The sequence below is a fragment of the Protopterus annectens genome, chromosome 7.part0 (assembly GCF_019279795.1).
Source record: "Protopterus annectens isolate FY-2018-M chromosome 7.part0, PAN1.0, whole genome shotgun sequence".
Taxonomy (NCBI): Eukaryota; Metazoa; Chordata; order Ceratodontiformes; family Protopteridae; genus Protopterus; species Protopterus annectens.
In genome coordinates this window covers 1,065,221,958-1,065,249,483 of record NC_056739.1, presented here as the reverse complement: position 1 = coordinate 1,065,249,483, position 27,526 = coordinate 1,065,221,958, and the positions used below count along the sequence as shown (strand labels likewise).

The following is a 27,526-nucleotide window of genomic DNA, read 5'->3' as shown; positions in this document are numbered from 1 at the left end:
CCATAGTCAAGGTACAGAACCACTAAGCCATGACAGCAGTACCTAGACATGCAATAATAGCTCATATATAGGAATGAATACAAACTACAGCATGACAATGCAGGTTTACTGAAGTTGATACAATTCCAAAATGGCCAATCACAGACATGTGCGGCAAACGGACTATATAAGCCCCATAGGCGGGAATACACAGCATAAACGATTGTAGAACAGACCCGCAGGCAGAATGTCAGGTGTAGGAGAGGGTAGTCGCTTTCGAGCGCAGAGGTGGGGTGTTGAGGAGTCCAGGTACATGGCCTGGCTCCTAGTCCACAACCATGAGGCCCAACTCATGCAGGGCCAGGTACTCTGGGGAGCGTACAGGGCTGAGGCGTGGGACCAGTTGGCTCATGAACTCACCAGTGCCACAGCAATTCCAAGGACAGGTGAGCAGGTCCGTCACCACCATGCGGACCTGAAGAGACGCAAGCAGGACCAACTGAACCTTTGGATCCAGGAGGCCCGGCAATCACCCAACGCCCCACCACTGAGTAAGTAACAATTAATTATGTATGTAGAAAGTTAAACTACCTGAAATTATGGAGATGTGTATTCCAATATTACTTCATTTATATTACAGCTGCAGGTGTCCGTTCTGCGAACCGCAGAGCCTACGCCGATAGGCTGGTGCGGTTGCGCCACCAGGCAGGTCAGTAATCCACTACTAGTAACTGTAAAGATATATAAATGTATGACAGTCAGCAAAAGAGTGCAGTGTAGCCAGGAAGGAATTAAATCTGCAAGTAACAGTGTGAAAGTGTATGCAAGTATTGCCTGATTACAACAGTTCCGAGCCTGTAAGTGTAAACTAAACATGACACTGTCCAACATATATTTCGAAATAAAACTGCCCTGCCTGTAAGAAAATAGTACACAACCTGCAGCAGCATGTAAAGTACAGCTGCAGAAGAGGATGAAATCACATGTGTGAAATATATCCCTGTGGAAATACTGAAACATGACAGAAGTGAGACTGCTGGAAAGAACTGTAATAACTACTGTTAAAACATGTCAATAAAGCCTAGAAGTACCAGTCTGAATAGTAACATGAAAGCAAGTGAGAGAGTGTGAGAAAGTGTCAGGAATACAGCAATACAGTAGTAATAACCCCTGAATAAACTATACTGCAGTTAGGACAGAATTAAATGCATGTGAGACTCAGAACCAAACAGCAAAATCTGTTCAAAGTGTTGCTGCATGTGGAATGTGTACACCAAAATCTGGATATGTTGCTCCCAGTCTGAAATACGCAGATAGGATGATTGTCTGATATACCAAACATCCACACTTGTCTACAAGTATATAAAGCAAAGGTAACAGGATGATGTATCTGAACAAAGCTCAATATGAATGTGTATGAACAGCAATAAAATGTAGATTGATATTGCAGTAACAGTCCCATCTGCAAGGTTAAGTAGTTAACATATAGGACACTGCAGTTAGAATAGTAGTGTGTATATAACTGTAGCTATTAGAAATGTACAGCATATGTATTTGTATTCGAAGGTGTTAATATTACTTTATTTACCCCACCCTCTAACCACCTATAACCCATTCCACGTGAAAATGGTATGTGCAATCACAATTACCACCCCTGGACGTCTGTCCTGTTGGGTCATATATATTTGCATGTCTGTTGATGCATCCGCCCTGTTCATACATCCACACCTGATGGCCTGTTGCCATCAATCAACCCTGCATGTTGTTGGACTGTGTATTACTGTTCAAATTATGCATGTGTTATGCACGCTGTTCAATGGTGTGAATATCTGGGTGTTTGGTTAATGGGAATACTAATGCATGCTGTTACAACTAATTGTGAATGGTATTATATGTCACTAACCCAAACTGTCATGACATAATGCAAAACATAGAACGACAGGGAAGGCGAGTTCCAGCGGACCCACCTCTCCCACCTCAGCTGGCGAGTGCACCTGGCACTAGTGCCAAGTCCGGACCCTCCTCCGGTGGCCCTGTGCCACCTGCGGGTGGAAGCGCTGCAGGGGATGGGGCTCGCCCCCCCTCTGCAAGTGTGGCCGGAGGAGATCCACCACTCACCCTCCGTAGCGTCCGGACTGTGGTGCGTAAGGAGATTCGGGACTCTGTCCTCGAGCCCCTACGCCAGCTCGAGGCACGGGTGGCGCAACTAACGGGCATGCCCGTTGCCCGCCACACAGCCCCCAGCACAGCCCTGTCCTGGGCAGTGAAGGAACAGTGGCAACTGCCTATGGGTGGGGATATCAGTTCCACTGTTGCCATCTGTGGGCTCATGGGCTCTGGATATCCAAACCTCCGTCCCCGTCAATTGTGTAACCCCCACACGTGTCATACACGCCCTGTATGCGTCTTGTTTGTCTTGTCTGTTAACCTACCCAACCTACCTCCCCAGCTGTACCGACTACCTTCACCTGACATACCACTCTCACCTGAAAAAAAAAAAAAAAAAGGGCACTCTGTACCCACAAAAATTACGCCCCATACATAGCTGCCCATTCCGCACACATGTCTACTGGACATGGAACCTATCAATTCCAATTGGCTGTACAACAAGTATTATTGTTGTCCTGACACCTCTCTCAGGGGTGTAAGGTTTCAAATGTCACACCAAATTACATACATATGCACAGCTGTTGCTGCTGAAGAAATGGGCAGCTATGGGCCTTACCTACATCCCTCCTGCATATCCCAAGCTTGTTTCCCTACTGTCTTACCCTCTTTGTGACCCCTTTTTCACCACTTTCCTGTCTCCCCATTTTCTTTTCTTTCAAGGAAAATAGCTGGTGCGCAAGAGTAAGCACGCTTAAGTGGTTGTAATCAGGTGTGCGCTTGATTGTGCGGAGCTAACCGCCAGTGCGCATGCGTGAGCTCTGCGCAAACCAGCGCTAACCCGGTTACAACTGCTTAAAAGTGCCTTAGGCACTTTGATTGACAGGTCCTGTACTCAGTTCAAAAGAAAAATAAAATCCCACTGTGAGTCCACAACCCAGGACCTTGGCAACTATAGTCTGCATGACTTACCACTAAGCCATGACTCTTATATAAAACATTGTGCTAAAGTAAATATATCATGTAACAGTAGGAATGAATGTAAAGGGAATATAGATGTGTAGTACACAAAGCATGACATTTAGAATCACAAACAAAACTGGTGGATTTCCATAATAGTAGTGTGTGAACAGAAACAGCCATGCTAGTTGGAAGCTAGTAGGTAATAATGTCACCATAGCACCTTGCAAGACACACACATACTCACAGCAGGATAAGCACTGCCCATACCCCACAACCTCTTACAGGAACACATCCAGACCAAGTAATAAAATATGTGGAGCAAAGGCCCAAAACCAGGGACACATTACAAATAAAGTTACAACAAACGCAGACAGTTCAGAAAGTAACAGGGTCTATACCTTGTGGGATGTTTGGAAGGGTATGCAGTCTGGAACTTGAATGTTTGTCACCATATTCTGACTTGAGCCCAGACTGACTTGCCAGATAAAGGTGTGCATGAGATATTGACCAAATTATGAGGCAGAAATGTGGACAGCCTGCAAATATCTGTACACATGACGGGTCCAACACCACCATATTTGAATAGTTAAGAACCTAGACATAGCAACAGTGAATGTCTTACAGGGATGCCCCACAGACCCCATGTGAAATGTACAAACAGTAGGCAGAAAGGTGTAACACATGCAATGGTAACTATGGAGTTCGGAAAGTATTCACCACTCGCATGGCAGAAAAAGTGTAGTAATACATATGCTCATGCTAACCCACAGTCACAACTGCAGCATACCAGACATTTTAATGGGTGTACCCCACTGATATGTACCATTCCATGAGGCACATAACTGATGAACCTGAAAGTCTCTGGGGCCTGCTCAGCAGCATGCTCAAATACCCTAATAGATGTCAAGGCCCACACCATGGCCAGACCACACTGCATGCTGTAACACCCTGGCAGATATAGCAAGCATTCCAAGGTGTGAATGTACATGGAAAATAGGAAAGCTACAGCAGCACACTACAGTCAAGACACCTAGCAGGCATACAAGTAGTGACTGTAAAGGGCAACTATTGAAGCCTTAGCAACAGAGTGCAAGCAAAGTGAAAGGAAAGCACACACACACACACACACACACACACATTAACAATAGTAGTAGTTGTAGTTGTCAGTGTACATACACAGTTAGTACAGGAAACTGGAGAAATGAATGGAGGAATGTTAATCTACAACACACCTGGAAATATGGGAGAGATACCAACCTTTACACTCACAGAACATTGTCCACAGCATAACAGCATGGTCCCTGCCCTTAACATCTGAAAGGGCTACGCCTATCTCACACACCTTTTTATAGCACTGTTCTGAAATCACAGTGAGAACTGCAATCAGTACACAACTGGCTGCATGCAATTAGCAAATGCTGGCTAACAATTGGTGCAGAGGCCATCACATGGGCATATGCAGATACCTACAAAAGTATGCTGTACTCCATGTCCACGCATGCAATACTTTCATTGCACCCTGAGAAGGACGTGAGAGACAGACAGAGACAGAGAGAGAGAGAGAGACAGAGAAAACTGCAATTAAGCAGACAGAAATGAATTGTTCAGCAACAGCTACCTGAAAGCTGACAACTGGAAAGTGGAGCAGCAGGACAGAGAACCAGACAGCAGTAGAAGCAGCTGTGACAAACACAGGTAATGTAAATTAATACTATAAAGGTGTACATACTGTGAACCGTCCATATGTGTCATTGGTCTGTATCCATATGTATATGAAGATGTGTAAAGGGCAGGAGACATACAGCAACTATCAGTGAAGGCTGTACATACATTTGTATGTGAGAGCATCTATGTGCACATATCAATGTTGTTTGATTGTAGGTTGTAGTGCCATGTACAAATTAGGTTACACAGCTATGTATGTTTAGCAGTATGTTAGTGTGTGTATACAGTATGGTAGACAAATATGTTGATATACCTGTCCAACATATGGATATGTATGTATGTCAACATATGTATGTGTATATATATATATATATATATATATATATATATATATATATATATATATGATATGCATATATGTATACATGCATAGAGAGAGATGTAGGAATACATAGACAGATGTCGATAGAATATTGTACCAACATATCTATGTAATGCACACATGCAGATATAGATATATGTAGATACATATACATAGACAGACTGATCTGACTACCTACAGGTATGATTGTATATGATGACCTGCAACACAGCCTGTCCCACCCCCTCTGTCACTCACACCCCCTCTGTGCCCCCCCCTCCACATCTATAGCAATATATGTACATCAATATATATATATGTGTATATATATATATATATATATATATATATATATATATATATATATATATATATATATATATATATATATATATATATATATATATATATATATATATATATAGAGAGAGAGAGAGATGTATATAAAGTCTGAGTGAGGCACATGTGTACAGATGTATTGCAACAGGTGCCTGGTGACAAAGGCATGGAGTGAACACCAGTGTCAAATCCAGAGTATCATACCACATTCCAGATCACCAACACCAGTAACCACCAGATATGTGATTGGCCGCCCACCACTGCATGTGTCAGGGGTGAGCAGGGTCAGAAATGTGTACAATAGTGGCCCCAATGATAGTCACAGTGGCACACTATCCCTGGAATACCTGCACATGGTATGTGTCCGCAGACATGGTGAGTCAGGTATGGACATGTAGGTCGGTGTACCCCCACACCACATAATGGATGCCATGGTATGGACCTCACATGACAGCAACAGATATGGAGAAGGACACAGTGACATGTACAACACTGTGACAACGCACTCAAACACATTACCAATGCACAGTGACTGACAACACCACAGAGTACACATATGCTACCCACATAGAGGTTACCACTCCCAGATTTACATATGGAGGTCACACCCATGACAGATGTCCAACAACCATAGTAACACCTCCCACCATCCACAACCTAAATGTCTGCTGTGTGTCGTCCGTGCCACTGCAATAGTGTGCACATGTGGAGGTAAGAGTTCCTACTCACAGATAAGACACACCCTGCAATAAACCACACAGTGTTAAGAAGCAAGACTCTCCATGAGTACATGTCACACATACCCCTGCTGAATGTTAGTCAGATAGGTAATATGCCATATGAGTCACCCTGTGTAACTGTGTGACGGCAGCAGGTACCATCACACCACATGTGTCACAATGGTCAGGGTAGCAGAACAGTACGCTGCTGTAGACACAGGGGCAATAGCATATTGTATAGTATTGTATTGTAATGGAATGTATTGTGTTGTATTGTATTGGTATGGTGAGGTGCCTCCTTCATGGAGTGGAACCACTGCTGCTGTGTGCCAGTGTACAGGTACATATCCTGTAGTCAGGCTAGTGTTACATAGCACTTCTATATGTGTGTTTAGCTCCTGTCAGAGGTTATGTAGCATGCAACTGGGGATACCATCAGGTCCCATCCATGTTGTGTATTCTGCTGTCCCAAGAGTGTCTCTCACCTGGACATCTGTGATGATGGGGAGGTTACAGTCAGCTAGGATAACTATGCCTTATTACAGGGGAGAGGGCGGGGTGACACCTGCACTGAACCTGTCCACCACAATGTTGTCGATATCTGTGGTGTCAGTGAAATATGTGTTGTGTACTACCTATGGGCATAGAGGATGGCTCCTGACCAGGTTGCTAACATAACTGAAGAAGGCCTCCTGGTCATCTGTAGTGTCACTCTTGATTTCCCTCTCAACGTTGCCCATGTAGTCAGTACGATGGGAAATAGATCCTTACCAGTGCTGCTCAGACATGCCCTCCCTTCAGTGAATAATGCTCTGTCTTGCAGTAGCTTCCATCTTCTGTAATACAATCTGTCTATGGCTGGGGTCCACCAGACAGGATGCTGTCCCTTTGTGGAGAGTGTCTTGGTCATATATGGGATTGCATGATCCATGCATTCTTGGAGATGTCTGTAGAAAGCAATTGTGTAGGGGTCAGCATTGTGGGTTGTATTTGCCACTGTCCCAGTGGGCTGTAAGGATACCATATCACTGTTACAAAGTGTAAAGTTTGTATCTGTAATGTTATGCACTATAGTCATCTGTGCTGGTGGTGGAGGTGGGATATGTATATCCAGGGCAATCAGTGTGTGGTCAGCCCACAGTAGTTGCCAATGTAGGCCATACAGTACCTAGATACAAACCCCCAGAGTGAGGAGGTGCTTCTGACCTGAATCGGTGTTCTGACTGCTGGTGTTTGGTAGTATGTCGTATGGAGTCTGCCAGGTACTGTTTCACAGTTGCTGGCCGAGCACTGATACCTGGCCATCTACATGTGTATCCACCAATAGACAGACAGATGCTACATATGTGAGATATGTTGTATCATAACAGTCGAGTAGCATGTGTAGTATGTGTGCCAAAGTCTGCTGACATATATTGCTGATACCAGGTTATTTTCTTTCTCAGGTACATGGCCCACCCGCGGAACCCCACCTACTCCACAGCTGAGGATGAGGAGATACACCAGAGCTTGGTGTGGACTATGCAATACTCTTTTCCCGCACCAGCCAGAATCAGCAGGAGAGGGCTGCACTGTGGCAAGACCTCGTCCGTCGGGTAAATGATATAGGCATGCATAATAGGACATATGAGCAGGTACGACATCACTGCAGTGATTTAATCAGACATGCCCGTCAGCGCAAGGCCAGATATCCACAGGCAACAGGTCGCCACAGGTGGTGGGGTGGCTACACATCCCCCACTCACCAGACTGGAGGGACTACTCCTGAGTGTAGTGGCTCCAGTCCACCAGCAACAACAACAGCAGCAGACATGCATCATGATGGAGGCTGGAGCCACACAGCAGCAAGACAGTGAACGTGCAGGTAATATGTCATATGTATAGTTGACTGTTGTGTACACTGGTAGTTAATGCATGTGTGAGGTGTGTCCTTGGTTTGTAGCTGTCACCATAGTATTTACTGTGCAAGTGTGATATCCTCAATATTAGCTGCTGACCTGTGAAAGGCGACTGTTGTACTCCTGACCTGTATCATACTCAGTAACAATGGCACAGTTGTGCCCACTGACATTATTTTCTTCATGTCTGCAGGACCCTCTGGTATAACTGCAATGCAGCCTATCCATGCTGGTGAGTGTGTATTAACAATTCCTGTAATAGTGTTGATAGTAATAGTACTACTTGGCTCACTTAGTAGTGCTCTTTGTATGCATGTAGGTGTGTCTGTGTCTGTGTGTTGATATCACGCATACTGAGTACTGTACAATTGTGTGAAACTGTGTGCATGTGTGCACCTGTGCAGGTGTGCACCTGTGCATGTGTGCACGTGTGCATGTGTGCATGTGTGCACCTGTGCATGTGTGCATGTGTGCACCTGTGCATGTGTGCATGTGTGCACCTGTGCACCTGTGCAGGTGTGCACCTGTGCATGTGTGCACGTGTGCATGTGTGCATGTGTGCACCTGTGCAGGTGTGCACGTGTGCATGTGTGCATCGCTGGTAATGTGTAGACATTGTAAACTGTGTTTCCTGTTTCCTTCCCACAGGTTCTGTTGCTGCTCTGGTGTCATGTAGCAGGGAACCTGAGTCAGGTGCCGTGGGTACTGATAATGATGACATCGGTGTAATGGCACAGGAAGGTATGCCAGGGGCCGCCATTGGTCAGCCGATTGACAGTACACAGCTGTCGACCCCATCAATGCGCACAGTTATCCTGCCAATACACCCCTTGTCACCACTGTCCCTAGGTGATGGACAGCATACAGTGGGCATTGACCAGGGTAATGTGGTATCTGTGGCACATGCCTCCCCACACAGCAGCCATGGGCATGGCCCAGAGATGGTACCACACAGACAGATGTCCAGGGGTTCTCGTGGGAGCATCCATGGGCGTACTGCCCCTGTCAGACGTGCCCACAGAGGTCTTACAACCTCAGCTATGTTTCAGACTGTCATGCAGGCACAGTCACGTATGGAACGGTACACCAGACAGGGTCTGAGGGAGCTGGCAGCATGTCGCACAGCCATGACTGACAGTATGCATGACATTGCGGCTGCCATCCGTGATTTCACCGATGTCATAGACAGACGTTGTGGGGACATATTAGACCGGTTCCACAACTACATGTCCATGAGCCAGGGTGATGGTGGGCGGTTGAGGCGTCGATGTGGCCGTATGCCAGCAACAGCAGCAGCTGGCAGTCGGCGCGGACAACAACAGGGCCGCGGCCGCTCCCGTAGTGCCAGTAGCAGCCCCAGCAATGCTGGGTCTGTGATGTCATCAGACCGCCCCAGGAGACCACGTGCACGTGGCTCTGGCCAGGCCCGACAGGGATCTGTGTCCAGTCAACAAACACCTGCTTCTGATGACAGTACCCAGTCTGGGTTGGTACCGGATACAGTCCGTAGCACCCCTGCAAGGCACAGGTACCATGTCCGTGGCCAGAGACACTGATCTGTATGACCTGGCAGGTACAGTCTGTGGCTGTCCACAAACACCAGTATATGGCAGCCATGAGGTGGAACTGTGTGCATCCATACACACATGCAAATTGACAACACCTAGGGCTACCGCATACACGCACACACTGCATCAACATTGCCCCACCTTCTACTGCTGTCCCTCACCAACACACATACACATACATGTCAATTGGTGGTATGGGTGGCTGACTCAGGCATACCAAGTTCACACCCTGTGCATATGATGAAACTGTGCCACCTCCTGCAATCTGTAACAACTGTGCAGGTACAGGTTAACATGTTGCTGATGCACAGGGTGACCACATAGATGTGTAGTAATAGTATCATGTTGTTAACAGTACTGTGTGCTGAATTAATTGTGGGTATATCACAGCATGCCTGATGCAGTAAGTGTGTGATTGTCATGTCTTGTTGTCTACACCCATGGTAAGTACCATAGTGTATCATCTGCACATGTTGGCATACTGGTGGTAATGATGTCAACAGAAGGCTACATACATAGGTGGCACAGGGATAGGGTAATGAATGTAGTAATACACAATGATGGACATGTAAATTGCAAGTGGCATGTTGCCCACACTAGACTCTGCAATGCAGATGTTTGAGGATGTTGATATGTGTGCAGTACTACACGACTGGTACAGGACACACAGGAGCACCCTAGCACTGCATGCTCACATCTCATACCATGCTAGACAGCCCCAACACACATAACTAACTGTCACAGGAGGGAGAGTCCCCATATATGTCAGGGATACTGTGGTGGCAGGCCAGGGAGCATACATCCTACTAAGTATGGAACCACTGAGTGAAGGCTCAGTGTCTGTTATTTGACATGTGTATTACTGCAGGTATGAGCACATGGGTTTCTATCCAGTTATTGTACATCCTGACAGTACATGCATGTTCTGTACACTTGTGTGCACTGAGACTGGACCCTAGCCATCTGACCCGTGTATTTCCATGTACATGTGCATAGTGCCTGCATATTTGCAGTGTTACCTACTGGAACTGGTACAGCTTGTTTGTTGTACAATGGACTACATGGAGCCCTGTTTACTGTATCTTTGTTTGCATGCATGTTTGCTTGCAATTACCCTGGAATACTGATCACACCTGCAATGCATAGTTATAGAGCTTCTGTGGACTCCTAGTGCCATCTGCATAGCCTACTATATGTATGTCCATGTCCCACTTGACAGGTTGTCACTGTTTGTCCTGTTCACATGTACATTGCCTGTGACACAGTGCATATGACCTGCCTGGCATGTGTCCACGTGAGCAGTCATATATGCTACTGCTAACTAATCACAGGCACTACACCTTCACACATTCATCTTCAGTTGAACAACCTGCTTTGCTAGGGACAGCCTGCACCTGTCACCCCTGGCCTTTCAGATATTGGCAAAGGCTCTTGCTACCCCCATAGTGCCTATGTTAGGCAGGGCTCAAATGACAAACCCACCTTCATAGGTATCACAAGGGATAAGACACTAAGAGCAATGCTACCCAACGCCAGATGTCTAAACCTCCAGATGCATGCACCCAAACCACTCCTTGGCATGGAAAACATCGATATCTGTGCAGTAACAGATGCCTGGTTCAGGGCTACTGAGAGCACACCAGCACTACCGGGTGTAACCCAGTTGATTTCTTTGATACAGTCACCAAGGCCATTGCCGAGGGGAAGGTGGTTCACACAGCCTACCTGGACCTTACAAACGCCTTCGCAACAATACCCCACTTGGGCATTCTAGGGAAGCTCACCAGCTTAAATATAAGCCCCTATGTCACTAGATGGATTGCACAGTAGCTCAAGAACAGAACCCATATGGTTAGCATTGCTGGAGCCATGCCAGACCCCATAACAGTTACGGGTTGTGTCCCACAAGGCTCAGTCCTGGGACCCTCTTGTTTGGTATATATTTACTGGAGGTACAGGCCAACACGGATGGACTGTGGCTGTCCAAATATGCAGATGACTGCAAACTGGCCACCATAATCGACTCTCCAGCTGACACAAGCATCTTCCAAAGGGGCATCATAGCAACAGACAACTTGTGCCAGAGCCATGGCCGTCTGCTGAACAGTGTTTAGAAGGGGAATGTGCATCCTGTAGTCTGTTCACCTAGTTGCCAAAAGGGACATTGTCCTCACACTCACTAACCCCCCTCAGCCAAACACACGCACTTGCCATTTGCAGGATTCAAACCCCTATCTGACTGTTATGACAGACGCATTAGCAGAGCACGCTATTTGCATTACTGGGGGTTTTCTCTTCCCCTGCTATACTTATAGAGTGCTGACATCATCAGTGTTTAGAAAAGGGAATGGGCATCCTGTAGTCTGTTCACCTAGTTGCCAAAAGGGACATTTTCCTCAAACCCCCCCTCAGACAAACACACCCACTTGCCATTCGCAGGATTCAAACCCCTACCTAACTATGTTATGACACTTGAGACGGACGCATTAGCAGAGCGCGCTATTCGCATTACTGGGAGGTTTCTTTTCTCCTGCTGTACTTATAGGGTGCTGACATCATCGGTGTTTAGAAAGGGAATGTGCATCCTGTAGTGTCTTTTCCTATTTGCCAAAAGGGACATTTCTCTCACACACACTAACCCCCCCCCCTCAGACAAACACACACACTTGCCATTCGCAGGATTCAAACCCCTACCTAACTATGTTATGACAGACGCATTAGCAGAGCGCGCTATTCGCATTACTGGGAGGTTTCTTTTCTCCTGCTGTACTTACAGGGTGCTGACATCATCGGTGTTTAGAAATGGAATGTGCATCCTGTAGTGTCTTTTCCTATTTGCCAAAAGGGACATTTCCCTCACACACACAAACCCCCCTCAGACAAACACACACACTTGCCATTCGCAGGATTCAAACCCCTACCTAACTATGTTATGACACTTGAGACGGACGCATTAGCAGAGCGCACTATTCGCATTACTGGGAGGTTTCTTTTCTCCTGCTGTACTTATAGGGTGCTGACATCATCGGTGTTTAGAAAGGGAATGTGCATCCTGTAGTGTCTTTTCCTATTTGCCAAAAGGGACATTTCCTTCACACACACAAACCCCCCTCAGACAAACACACACACTTGCCATTTGCAGGATTCAAACCCCTACCTAACTATGTTATGACACTTGAGATGGACGCATTAGCAGAGCGCGCTATTCGCATTACTGGGAGGTTTCTTTTCTCCTGCTGTACTTATAGGGTGCTGACATCATCGGTGTTTAGAAAGGGAATGTGCATCCTGTAGTGTCTTTTCCTATTTGCCAAAAGGGACATTTCCCTCACACAGACTTACACACACACCAACCCCACTCACACACACTAAGCATTTGCAGGATTTGAAACCCCTACCTAACTATGTTATGACACTTGAGACGGACGCATTAGCGGAGCGCTCTATTCGGATTACTGTGAAGTTTCTTTTCTCCTGCTGTACTTATAGGGTGCTGACATCATCTGTGTTTAGAAAGGGGAATGTGCATCCTGTGGGGAGGCAGACACCAAGCACACTATGGCTAAGCTGTCATTCCCTAGGGCAAACAGCCTAGTGTTGACCTCTACACCATTATGTTTAATTGTCAAATGCACATTAGTTGTTGCTGATAGACTGTTTGCATATCTTTATTGCCATAGCATTCCCTGTTTGTATCACCAACGTCTGCATCTGTGGAAGATGTTTGCATATGGGAGGGATCCACTATATCACGTATGTCTCTGTAGTCATTTAACTATGTGCACTGGGCAGACTGCTGTAATGTGGTTGGTTCCTGGCATAACACATAACAATACCAGATATGTGTGTCCAACTGCTAAACCGAGATTTGGCCTAAGTGTGTGAGCATGCCCAGTTCAGCCTTCCCATGGCATGTTGTCAAAGTGTGTGAGCATGCCCAGTGTGAGCATTCCATATGTTGGACTCTGCAGCCCACCACATTTGTGGATGTGTGTGAACTTCAACAACTATCACCCGCTTATGGTTGTGGGTTGTGTGTCATGTTGTGTAGTTACTGTACAACTGCTTTGTGTGTGAACACAACAGGATTATACTGTGCCTGCAGTGTTTGCATGGGATACTTTGCATACAGTTGTCAACATCCTTTCACACTGACCTAACACTGTAGTACTGTATAGTGTACTGGTAGTACTTTGACTGTGGTGGACAGTATCCTGGGCTTTACTGCTATCACTGCTTTACATTTCGATAGTGGGCACAACAGCCTGGTTGGGGCCAGTTGTGTACATCTGACCATGTTGCATTCTGTTCAGATATGAACTACTTACACCAGGCTTGTCCAACATTGTTAGTGTATTCCACAACATAGGTGTACAATTGCAAACACTAGCGATGTGCCCTAGTCCATGTCTAATGCAAGTTGGAGAGTGTGTTTGTCCTTCAACACACATTGTAAGAGGAGTTTGCCATGACATATGTCATGGTTAGTATACTGTGCCTCTGTCTACCTGTGACATGACAGTGATACCCAGGATAAACCTACCATCTCCCGTCCACCCATCAGGATTCCTATTGAGGAAGATTGATAAGTGACTCTATGGGTAGCCTGTGCTGAGGGTTCACTCATGGGTGGGAGTGGCTTCTGTGTTATGGATCACACAGTACAGCTTGTCCTATGTAAGTCAGTGCTGGGGTTCAGGTCTCTCATGTGCATAGCTCACTGCCATTCAGATTGTACAAGGTGCAGCATGTTTATTGATGCCAGCAACACAGGCAACACATGGCATCTGTGCAGGCTGTTTGATACTCCTGGTGAGGTACTGTTGGGGACTTTACAGTTGATGGAGGTGTCTGCTGAGGTACATCCCACAGGGGCTATTGTAGTCGATTGTACCACTGATGCAGGATGACTGCAGAGCCACAATGACCTCCCCTTATGTAGATCTGACAGCCTTCATGATTAGGTGGGTATATGGTATGTTTCTGTAAACACTACAGCACATGTTTGTCCAATGCAGGATATCTATCACCCTGTGTCCCCAGGTCTCTCTTTACATGTTAACTACATAATGGGTTAACACCTATGTGGTAATTGGTGGGCACTTACTGTATATCCACGGGGGTTGACTATACACGTTTCTGCACTTAGCTTGCTGACATGGCTATGGCACCAGTTGTCTGTTTCTATGTGTCCCTTTTGTGGGATGCATGTGTCAGCTGGTGGATCATATGTGGTGAGCAGTTTGTAGTCCTCTGCAAAAATGTTAGGACACAGTCCTTCCATGTTTGCCTGTACCTATGGGATATATACCAGACGAGGGAGATACCAGGACAAAGCCTTGTGGGATGCCAGTTATATCTGGTTTGTAGTCTGACATGGCTGAAGCATGTCTGACCATGTCTGTTCTGTCCTTGGTCTGGTTTGCAACCCCTCTACTGACATGTGGGTTTATATTTAAGCTGGTGAGCCTATCTATACTGAACATGTAGGGTATTGTATAGAAGCCTTTGCAAGGTCCAGATACACTGTGTGGAGCACATTGCCCTCATCAATGACCTTAATGACTGTTTCAATTGAGTCAAACATGGTTAGGGGCAGGATCTGCACTTGAGAAGGCCACACTGGGTTGGGTCCGGTGTCAGTAGGTCCCCAACATCCTTATGTCTGTGGTACATGCTGATCCTTTCCATAGCTGTGCAAACTGAGCTTCTCAGGATTCTGGGGTAGTACTGTTCAGTATCCATTCAGGCAACACCTTTGTTGAGAAGGACCACTGTTGTTGTACACTGCTCTTTGGGTACATATTCTGTGGTAAGGCTGACATTGAGCAGTAGTGTGGTTTGGCATTCCATTCATCTTAGAGTCCATGTTGCACTAAGCCCAGGACACCATCTCATACCATAGCTGCTGTGTGTTTTGCTTTGGAGATGTTGTCTGTTACCTCAGCATCTGCAATGTCAGGGGGCCAGCAGTCTGCTGGGATAGATATTCTGCATTCGTGGGGTGGGGGGTTTGCACTGCACCTGTCAGGATGTATGTTGGCAATATGTGTGTGTGTTTGTGGTATTTGTGTGATTCAGGGCATATGTGTGAATTCCCAACATGGCTCCTACCATCAGTTGTGTAAGCCTTGGGATTATCCTTAGTGTCCTGTACAATTTGTATCTACATAGTTTCATAGGTTCATACTAGGCTATCCACCCTGGGCATTTGTTAGCCTAGCCAGAGTGTGTGTGGCTTTTGAGACCCCTTGCTATATGGATATTATGGCCATTTATGATTTGCTTTGCTGTGCCTCTGTCTGGACATGACACAGTGAAGACCCCACTGTAACTCTACAATCATCCATCCACTTGGCAAGATTCCTGTTGAACAGTGTCAGTGAGGGGCTCTGCCTAACATGGAGTGGGATTCTGGTCCAGGGTGTGGGGAGCCTCTGGATTATGTATCTGTCCCACCGGCACATCCTATTTCATTATTTGTTGAGGTTGACATCTCTCACTCTCGCAGCTCCAATGGATATGTGTTTTCTGGGGTGGAGCATGTCCATTACTCCTGTGTTGGGCATGGCCTCCTACAACAGGCATGCAATGCCTCTGTGTGGGCAGTATGTGACTGGATTCAGCTTGGGTGTCTACAGCCAGGCAGCATATGACATATATTTGAGACACTTTATCCTCTTGATGAGGTACCTTTGAGGTCTTTCTAACTGCTGCAGGTGTCAGGTAAGGTGGATCCCATATGAGGCATTGTACTAGATTATGGGTGTGATTAGAGAAAAGTATAGGGGCACAGTGACCTCTGTTGCCGTAGATGTGACTCCTTTCCTGATACGGTGTCAAATGTAGACAGTCTTCCTAGCCACATTGGCAATGTGGGTGTCACATAACAGGTTACTGTCCACTTGTGTCCCTAGGTCCCTGGTTACTCCTTCCATACATAATGGTTTACCACCTATGTGGTAATTCGTGGTACCTTGTTTGGTAATTGGTGGGACATTCATACTGTCCAGTGTCTTCAGGACAGTTGGGGGGGGTTATTGTGTGTGAGAGTGCGGTCTGTAGCATGCTACAGTCTGCACAGCAGTCTTGCCTACAGTTAGTTGCACATGGGTGAACTCCACTGCCTTGTGCATTGTCAGTTACCTGGACGTATGGGTGTCTGTGCTGCCTATGGATACTCACCCTCCTTTTATGTTTTGTTTCAGGTTTTGGGGCCAGGACACATGGTACGTGGTATAACCTGGTAGTGCTGGTGTGCTGTCAGGAGCCTTGCAGCAGGTTTCTGTCACTGCACAGACATCGATGTTCTCTATTCTGGGGATGGCCTCAGGAGCATGCATATTGGGGTGTACACATCTGGCATTGGTCAGCATTTCCCTTATGTTTCTTCCCACTTATGTTTTCTAGGGTGGTGGGTCAGTCTTTTCAGCCTTGCCTACAAAAGGCTCTATGGAGGTGGCAAAGGCCTTATCCAATATTCAGACGCCCAGGGGTAATAGGTGCAGGCCATCCCAAGGACAGCTGCATGGCTTGTCAAGCATGACATCCCGAGCAGACAGACATTGGATCCCCTTGGAATGACACCAGTAAGTGTGCTACTTGCTATGACTGATCATTCCGTGTTTGTACTGTGGCATTATTCTTGGTAAGGGTAGGATGCTGCGAACGGTGAGTGTCATACCGCCTGGACTACATAATCGGATAGCTCATCTGTGTCTCTTTACATGTAGTCTAGGGCAGTACATCTCAGGTCATTCACACCAGCATGGACTATGACTGCATCATATTTCTACTTGCTTTGGAGTGACCTACATATTTCTGTTATGTGGCATATTGTGGCAGCCTACAGGCAGCTTACTGTACCCTTTCCCTTGTTCAGTCTGGTGTGCGGGACAGCAGTGTGTCTGACTATGGAGTCACCTATTACAACTGTATCAGGCATGTTGTTTCTCCTTCTGGCCTGTGACTGTTTGGCACACCAGCTTTGTGTGCTATGTGTTGCATGTGCTATGTTTGGAGGCTGTTTCATTGGGTGTCTGCTTTAGAGGCCTCTGTTGGTGTGCTGTGTTTGTGATTTCTGCCTCCGGGAATGTATTTCTGTGTTTATGTGTTTGGTTTGCAGTTGTGATAGGTCTATGTGGGTATGTGTTTGTGGTGTGTGTGGTTACCTTCTCCTACTGACTTGTTTTGGGAGTACTGAGTTGAGGGAGCTCAGCCTCCAGTTTGGATGGATGGTTGCATCTCTCACATATATTTGTATTTCTTGGGTGGAGTTGGGGGTTGTCTGTGTACTTGGGGCAGGTGTAACATTGTCTCAGGATTCACAGATTCCACTTGTTGTGGCTGGCCTTAGTGGATTGCATGTGTGGACAGATTTTATTGCCATACTACTGATCAGTAATTACTTCATTGTTCATGTTTGCTCTATCATGTAGTAGCTTCCTCATTCTCTTGCATGTTTTGGTTATGGCTGGTGTCCACCATGCCAGATTTAGGCACTGTGTCTTGTTTTAATTTAGGACTGCATAATCCAAGCATTCCTGGCAGTGTTCATGGAATGGCTGTATTACAGGTTCTGAGGTGTGGCCCATATTTTGCACCTGCACGGGACCTTTAATGGATTCCACATCAGTTTGGAGGTGTGCAAATATTGCTTAGCACATGTTTTCCACTGTGGTTTTCCGGCCAGGGACTGTGGTCAGGATTTGTATATCCAGTGTGATTACTATATGGTCTGGTTTTACCAGTGAGCAATACACTTCTCATCTTGACATCCCGCACTCCATGTTGCTGATTATCACATCCAGTATGCTTACCCCTCTTGTGGGGTGGTACATTGTTCCTGGGCCTTTTGGTTTGTGGATTCGATGAACTTTTGTCCTACACTGTTGCAGCTGGTATAATGCTCCCAGTCTATATGTCTGGGTATTTGCAGTCGCCCAATATAATGTGGTTTGGAGGACTTGATATATTCATGTATTCCAGCATAGGCCGGATGCAGTTCCTGGTGTTGGGCCAGTAGTCTGTAGCAGGCTATAAACTGGGGGGCAGTTTTAGCCACTGTTACTTGAGCATGGCTAGTCCATGCTGCTTTTGCGGTGGTACCAACATGGGGTGTGGTTATCCTTGACAATTCTTCCTAGTCACCCTCCTTTTGTAGCTTGTTCCAAGTTTTGAGGCTGTACAGCACAGTATGAGGTGTAACCTGGTAGTGTTAGGGTGCTGTTGTGAGCCTTGCCTCAGTTTTCTGTTACAGCACAGTTATCAACATTCTCCATACTGGGTGAGCTTAGACTGCATGCATCTTGCTGTTTCAACTTATCCCTTATCTTATTCTTATCCCTTCTGGTACCTATGGAGATGGGTTTGTGTTTTGAGCCTTACCTATTCAGGGCACACTGTGCGTGACAACAGCCTTTGCCAGTATCCATATGGCCTGCACTGATAGGTGCACGCCAGTCCTAGCAGGTGGTGCATCATGTCATGCTCAGCATGTCATCCCAGACTGGCACACATTGGGTCCCCTTTGAGTAACTGCGATACTTCAGTCAATTGTTGCACTTGATCATCTCGTTGTCATGTTGTGGCATGCTGCTTGATGAGGGTAGGATGTTAGTCAGGGTCCTCAGGTGTGCATATGGTACTTGGTGTTACATTACTTAACACATAGCATTCATGCCTCAGGTGGTGCTGCAGGGCTGCCTCTGTCGGATGCATATTACACTCCCCTGTACGTTTGAGAGCAGGTTGTGTCACGTTAGGCATCCCTGTTACTATATGAGTGAGTCAGAGAGGGCTATCATTCCCAAGGTTCCTACTGAGCCAATGTATGTGCTATGCGTTGCCTCTTTGCCAAGGCCAGGGCATACTGGGCACGCCTCCTTCTGCCTACTGGGGCAGGCTCAGGTTGTTCCTCCTCCAAGTCACGCTGTGCCTGTGGTGGCCTTGGCAATGGTGGGGGGCTGTTTGGCCCAGCCCTATGCTGGTCCTGCTGCAGCTGTTTTCGCAAGATCATATTATGTAGCATAGCACATACCATGACAATTTGGGTACATGTAGTTGGTGTGTACTGCAAGGCTCCACCAGATGTGTCCAGACACCGGAACCGTGACTTGAGCAGCCCAAACACACGCTCTATTACATTACGTGTTTGTGCGTGTGCCTCATTATGGCGTTCCTGTTCAGGTGTGTGTGCGTTTCTGATGGGTGTCATCAGCCACGGCTCCAGTGCATACCCTGCATCCCCCACTAGGTGTCCGTATGGATGTCCCCATTGGCAAATGTCTGGTACAGCTGCATCAAATGCCAGATGTGGGAATCGTGGTAGCTCCCAGGACAGCCAGAACACACATTCATTATTATGCCCTGGGCATCATACACGACCTGGCAGTTGATGGAGGGGAAGCCCTTGCGGTTGATGTATGCCCTACCCCGCTCACCAGGTGGTGCTTTGATGCATATGTGCGTGCAGTCTATTGCACCCACTACCTCAGGGTATTCCGCTATTTGCTGGAAGAGACGCATGTTGCTGGCCAATACCTCACAGGCATTGGGGAAGTATACATGATCACCGACATGTGCTGACATGGCATCCAGGAACTGGTGCAGTACCCTGTAAGCTGATGCCTGTGATATCCCCATCATATCGCCAGTTGGTCTCTGGAAGGTACCTGTTGCTAGTATTCTTAGGCCAACACATACCTTGGTTTCCACTGGGATGGGTTCCCCTCTGTTGGTTCTGTGTGTGAGGCGTGGCCTGCACAGCTCCACTATTTGCTGCAGGAGGTCTCTGTCCACTCTATAGTGCTCTACTATCTCGAGCTCATGTAACCCGTGGTAGGTGACCCTGGGCCTGTACACTCTTCTCCGTCTCCTCACTGTGGGTTGTCTGGCACCATCTGCATTGTCACCACCCTCAGCAAGTCGCCTATGTCTCATTATGACAGCTATGGCAGCCCCTAACATTTCTGCTCTGAGTTCAGCTTTTTCAGTTTTCACTTCTGATAACTTAACTCCTGTCTTGCAGTGTCTCTTGAGAGAAACATTCTGCACTGCTGTTTGCAGAGTTTTAAGTGCTGGGCTGGCCTAGTATTCTGCCTGTGTAATTGCCTGCATCTAATTGTTTTCACCTGCTTGCTCCAGCAGTATTCCCTGCTAACTTCCTACTACATCTGTTGCTTCCTTTTTCCTTTCTGTTTCCTCAGGGTGGAGCCGTGTGCAAACCAGCAGAAACACGCTCACAGTGGCTTACACGCGTGCACACATACTTACACAGTTCAGAATCTGCTTATTTGGTTTTAAACACGCCACGCACACGGTGTTAAACATCTCCCAACATGCTCCCACATGCTGAGTCTGCCTTACAAGCACGCACACTGCCTTACTCGTGCTTTGTGGTGCGCACACGTGCGCATACACGTCCAGCAAGAAACTTTGGTGTAGGCAACAGTGTACACCTTCCGTTTCTTGACTTTCTCATGTTTACTTAGTGGCACACCTCTTTCCTTGATATCTGTCTGACATCTGTCATGTAACTCTAACCTCCAATGAACTGCATCTCTTTCTACCATTCCCCCCTGTGATGTCACCTATCTCCTACTCTGTTCCTCCCCCGTATGTAACTCTTACACTACTCAGAATGTGCTCATTTGCTATGTGACAGTGGAATTCAGTATCCTTACACTCATTTGCATCAGATTGCCTACTAATGCTTAGTTACATCTCTTAGACTCAGCTTCCCCCCTTAGCAACCACTACACGGTGGCCATGTTGGTTTTGCTCTGCTGGTCCCTCCATTGACATTCCATGTATTGCATAAAACCTACATTTGTGGGTTTAAAACCTTTGTTTTTATGTTCTATGCAGCGCAGCCCATTTGCGCGGGGCTGCGCTGGGTTTAAACATCGGCAATCGCCGAAAAAAAAATTTATATTTTTAATATATTTGCATGGAGTCACCTTGCCAATGGCCACATATTTGGCCATTGGCATGCTGCCTATCACATATGCACCCTTTATTTGGAGCTGACATGGCTCCATTGCCGTGTTTGCAGAAACGTACTCAGTTGTCAACTGAGTACATTTCTGCAGCTAAAACGGCTCTTACACGAGCTGTTTTGGGCTTCCTGGATCGCTAATCAGCCTCATTTGCATGCTATTCAGCTGCAAGTGGGTTGATTAGCTTATCCACGCCCACTCCGTGTAAGAGCCGTTTTAGCTTGACTCTTACACGGACTTTGGGCTGTTCCTGGATCGCGAAGGCTGCATGGAGTCTTACACTACTCTTAGACTCCGTGCAAGCCTTCGTGAATCCGGCCCATTGTCAGATACATTGGTAAATATTTACACACTCCAAGCTGTATCAGTACTGTATGAGGTAAGTGAGCCACACTCACTTTTTTTTTTTTTTTAATACTGCAGATAAACCCTTAATCCACATATTCAAGAGCACAAGGTCATGTAGTGTAATACTACTACGTCCACACTCACTCTATTTCAGCCACAGTCTTTCCTGGTGAAATAATGCTCATCCAAGGCTGAAATACTTTTTAATAGCCTAACAGTCTCCCAGTTTTTCCCATTAATAAAGCCCCTCACATGACTTTCATAAACTTTCATTAGTAATTATATGGTACTAGCTTTTAATTGACTAAATTATTTGATTAAAGTCATGTGGTCCCTATGATCACTGTAATGTATCTTCTAGCTTAGTGATCGCTGATTTCTTCAGTACTGAAGTGACATTATAGTAACCAGTCATCACCATCTGTTATTATTCCTCTTTCTACAAAGACAGACCCTTTCATCCCACCAAGAACTGATAACAGTACAGCATTTACCCACCAGTAAAACTCATTACTAGTTATAGTGAATGTTCTAAACAGCAAATCCATAACCAATGACATGGTTTCTCAATACGTATATATAATTAAACCCATAATGATGTGAATCTAGACCAGTGTGCATAGATAATTACCACTCTGTGTTATCTAGAAAAAAATAATTCTCTTTAGCCAAGCTATATATACTTAACTTATTCAAGAGCAGTAGTATATAAAACTTTTATGGCGTTAGCTTTTAGCCTGAGAAGGCAGGAGTTAGCACATAATTCTGTTAATTCAATTCACTGTCTACCTGTTTAGTGCATTTTGTTCTAATTATCAGTGGTTTCACTTTTATAAATGATTAGTCTCTATTCTAGACCTGGTTTGTAATCTTAGAATTATAACCAATTTGCAGGACATACTTTTTGTTTCCTTGACAAAAAATATAATGTCAACATTAAATCGAACACATTTTTTTTACTGGACTTACCAGTGCCAGGAGTAGGACATGGTTCACAAGGTTTATTCCATGCTCGCCCAATATCATAAGCACAACAGCACATTTTCTTTGTTGTATTAATTGGCAGTTCATTATCACAAGTCTGACTTTGAGCATTGTAATGTCTGTAACAGTATCCTTTTCGCATATCTGCAGTGAAACAATAAAACAGACTATGCTTATATAATGTAAATAGCAGATAAAGTTGTCAATATTCAAAGATACAGAAGCAGATTAAAGTAGTAAGAAACATATAGACATAATACTTTATAGTTAATATGTGAATTCAGAGGCAAAATGACATTTAAAGACTTGCCATATAACCACATTCAGGATTGATCTTTACCTGTCAAATCTTTCATCTAGATTTATCTTTAAAATCTATAGAATATCCATCCCTGTAGTAAAACTCAAACTCTCTTTCAATCAATTGTCTGAAAAGGAATATACAACTACTGAAATGCCATAGATATTGCAGATGTTGAAATGTGTGATGCTGCTATACATAGTGTTCCTCCTTCCCTAAAAAAGAGGCAGAGTTAAATTCATTAATGCCATACTTATATTAAGCAACTCCATATGCATTTCTAAACTAGGAATACACTCATAGAAAAGTAGAAGAGACCGCCATAACCCAACAGAGACATCAAGTGTCTAGCCCACAACACAAAATACTTCAAAGGAATCATACCCCAAAATTCTAAAAATGTCAGAGGACACTGATGCAGTATCAAGAAGCAACATGAACTTAAACGTGCAAAAAGAAAGGAATAACTGATGTCAGTCTCACCTTCTTTGTAGTGCCCACATCATCCTGTCAGTCACAACATAATGTCAACACAACTATATGAGAGGAACAGTCATGCCCTCATCAGAACAGCTTTTGTTGTTATGGCACAAGTGACAGGCAAAAAGGTGATACAGAAAGATGTCCCAATCATATAACACTGAGATCTTCATCACAGGGAAGCAAGGAAGCCTGAAACAATGACAGGAAAATGTCTGCACCCATAGCAGCTCCTATAGCAAATGGAGGCTGAGATGTTATGCTATTTCAGGACAGGTCCAGAAGGCTATGTGCTGTACAACACAATATGCTGGTCTGCAGTGTGGATGCCATAGCCAGAAAGCATCCTGCTGCAGTTCATGCAAAAAGTCAGCCACATGCTCTATCACTCAATAGTGGCATCCTCAGATCACTGGATTTGTAGTTACAGCTCAGTGACCTCCCCCCAAAGAGAATGAATGGACCTGCTGCCACAGGACCGTAACCACCTCTTGTGCCTGCATTCCCCACTGCTTCTGCTTATCTGTTTAGTGAGCCGAATAATGTAAGGAATGAGAAGCACTGTATAATACCAGGACATATAGTAAAACCTAAGGTGATTCTAGCAGCACACAAACCTCCCAACTCTATAGGATGTCAGCACAGAGGCTGAGGCAAACAGACATATAATGCAGTGCAATGTGGGCAATTCCATGTTAATATCCAAAGGCAGATGTGGTATACTCAGCTAAAGTAGCATACCAGCAGGGCTGCTAAAGTTAATATATTACACATGTGAACCATGCAAACCATTGCTACAGAACATTAGCCAGACTATACAGAAGACTGCATCATAAAGCAGCAAAAATATGTTCTTCAGTCTTTCCACATGCAATAGGTTCTGTTACTCATGTGGCAGATGAAACTGGTGTGGGAGCACTATGGCACATAATAAATATATGAAGACAAATCCACTGTCAGGAAAAACAGACTTAAATACAGCAAAGCTTTCAGTTAAACAACCTTCCTCAATGCTAAAACAGTACATATCACATTCCAATATATTTAAATAACAGCCAGAAGGTAACATGTGACCACGGCCAACAAATCACACTATACCATCAATTAAAACTTTTCTAAAACATCCTTAAAGGTGTACATTACAACGTTTGCTGCATTAGTAACTGTATTTAGAGCACAACCTAGAGCTGTTTACTGAATTTCCTGTTTGCACTTATTTTTAAAATCGTTTTTTTCTCAAAACTTGCATTTTATCTGTCTTTGGCCTAGCACTCTTGTGTGGGGTCATTTAAAAATCTTGCTTTTTTCCCACTTTTCTGAGATTTAAAAAAGTTCAGTTACAGGCTTGCTGTTCTTGAACTGTTTGAAATTTCTGTGAGGCCATTTTTTGCTTGGGCTAAAGGAAAGTCTCTCTGTTGATCAGTGACAGTGAAAAACATTGAGCAGCCTGCCTGCTCCTGTGGGAGTGGTTACTGACTTGAAACTGCAGTTTTATTGGCCATTTTGGATCAATTCCAAAACTCCTTCATCTTCCTCTCTTAAAACCCTCTTTTGCGCAGTTTTGCGCGTTTTTGAGCATAGCGCAACAACTGGCAGCGCCGCCTAATTGGGTTTAAACTATTCCTGGCTCCACAAAGTCTGCTCTTCACTTTTTCCCTTAGAACTGCTCTATCTCTCAATTTAAACACCATATTCTCATTCTAAGGCCCTTCACTGGTCCAATTAAGTAATCCTACAAGTTAGCACTATTAAACCATAAGCACTACTTACTCTTATACTCTACGATTACCCTGTCCTCTATTGGTCCATCTTAAATTCAGTTTCCCTGTTACTCTAGCATGTCCAAAGGTCAGTCAATGGTTTCCTCTCCAGTCCAGCTGGTGAATCTGGGAATTTTGAGGCAATGTTACAACTGTCTCATGTACACGGACAACCCTCTCCTCCTCCAAACAGGTTCAAATATATGTGAGAGATGCAACTATTAAGCCAAACAGGAGGCTGAGCTCTCTCATCTCAAAACTGGTGTAACCAGCCAGGAGGAGAAGGTAACCTCACACAACACAATTCCAGTATCACATAGTCCCACCACATCAGCGAAACAAACACATAAATACACAAAAACATACTCGGAGGCTCTAAATAAAAATCTACCTAAGCAACAGAGACCTCCAAAGCAGACATCCAAGCAAACGCTACCTCAAAACAAAACACACACAACACATAACCCACAAAGTCAGTGTGCCAAGCAGCCACAGCCCTTAAGGCTGAATAACACACCTGATACTCTTGTTATAGGTGACTCTATTGCAGACACACTGACGTCCCGCTCACCAGGCTGAATAAAGAGAAGGTCACGGTGAGCTGCCTGTCGGGTGCTAGGATCCGACACATAACACAAGCACTCAGGTCACTCCAAAGCAAATACAAATATGACTCAGTCATTGTACATGCTGGTGTGAATGACCTGAGACGTACCTCCCTGGACTACATGAAAAGAGACATAGAGGAGCTCTCTGATCATGTAGCCCAGGCTGTTATGACCCTGACCTTGAGCAGCATCTTACCCTCACCTAGAATGATGCCACAGTACAAAGACAAAATAATCGATTTTAACAACTGGCTAAAATTTTGGTGTCATTCAAAGGGGATCCAGTGTCTGTCAGCCTGGGATGACATGCTCGACAAGCCACGTTGTTTCGCTAGGGACGGCTTGCACCTGTCACCACTGGGCTTTCGGATATTGGCAAAGGCTCTTGCCACCCCATAGTGCCTTTTTAGGCAAGGCTCAAAAGTCAAACCCACCCCCATAGACAGCACAAGGAACAAGAAACTAAGGGTAATGCTGCTAAACGCCAGAAGTCTTAACCTCAAGATGCATGCACTCGTAGCTCTCCTCAGTATGGAGAACATCAATATCTGTGCAGTGACAGAAACCTGGTTCAAGGCTCCAGAGAGCACCCCAGCACTACCAGGCTATACCTCGTATCATGCTTTTCGGCCCCAAAACCCAGACCGAACCACAAAAGGAGGGGGAGTTTCCATATTTATCAAGGACATCCACATCTCCAGGTTAGTGGCATTGCACGAAGTATCGGAGACCATCCATGTGCAACTAACAGTGGGCAAGACTGCTTTTCAGTTTATAGCATCCTACAGACCACCCTCTCAAAGTCAGGAATCACATTCGGCTTTCCTGAAAACATTGGAGAACATGAAGATCTCTCCGAACACCATTATATTGGGTGACTTCAACTACCCAAACATTGACTGGGAGCACTACTCAAGCCCCAGCACCTTAGCCCAAAGATTCCTGGAAATTATAAACTCAAATGCTATGGAACAACTAGTCACCACTCCCACAAGAGGGGACAACATACTAGACCTGATCATTACCAACATGGGGACTCTATGCTCCACACCAGAAGTATATCCCTCATTGGTAAGATCAGACCATAAATTAATTTCACTGGATGTCCACATCCTGACCCCACCACCAGCCCAGAAAACAACAGTGAAAAACTTCTCAAAAGCGAACTTCTCACTTCTCAAAACCGAAGTGGAATCCTTCAAGGCCCCAGGGCCAGTGGAAACTACAGCCCAAACTGCAGAATCCTATATAAATGCATTCTACAGACATCTCCAGGAATGCATGGATCATGCTATCCCAAACAAAACCAAGACCCAATCATCCAAAGGCAGGCATCCAGTCTGGTGGACCCCTGCCATAAATAAACTGTACAACAGAAGGAGGAAGCTTACTACATGATAGAGCAAAATCCCTAATAGGGAAGGCATCTCTGATCAGTACTAGCAAAA

At 45.4% G+C, this 27,526-nt stretch overlaps 1 protein-coding gene across 3 annotated transcripts in view; it reads right to left on the bottom strand.

Moving 5' to 3' along the window:
- Nucleotides 1-27,526, bottom strand: part of FBN1 (fibrillin 1) — a 4,097,759-nt gene that overhangs the window by 1,166,313 nt on the left and 2,903,920 nt on the right. For all 3 annotated transcript variants that reach the window (XM_044077620.1, XM_044077621.1, XM_044077622.1), the window contains exon 42: nucleotides 22,915-23,073. In XM_044077620.1, coding sequence (XP_043933555.1) covers nucleotides 22,915-23,073 — 159 coding nt within the window. The remainder of the gene's footprint in view (nucleotides 1-22,914; nucleotides 23,074-27,526) is intronic.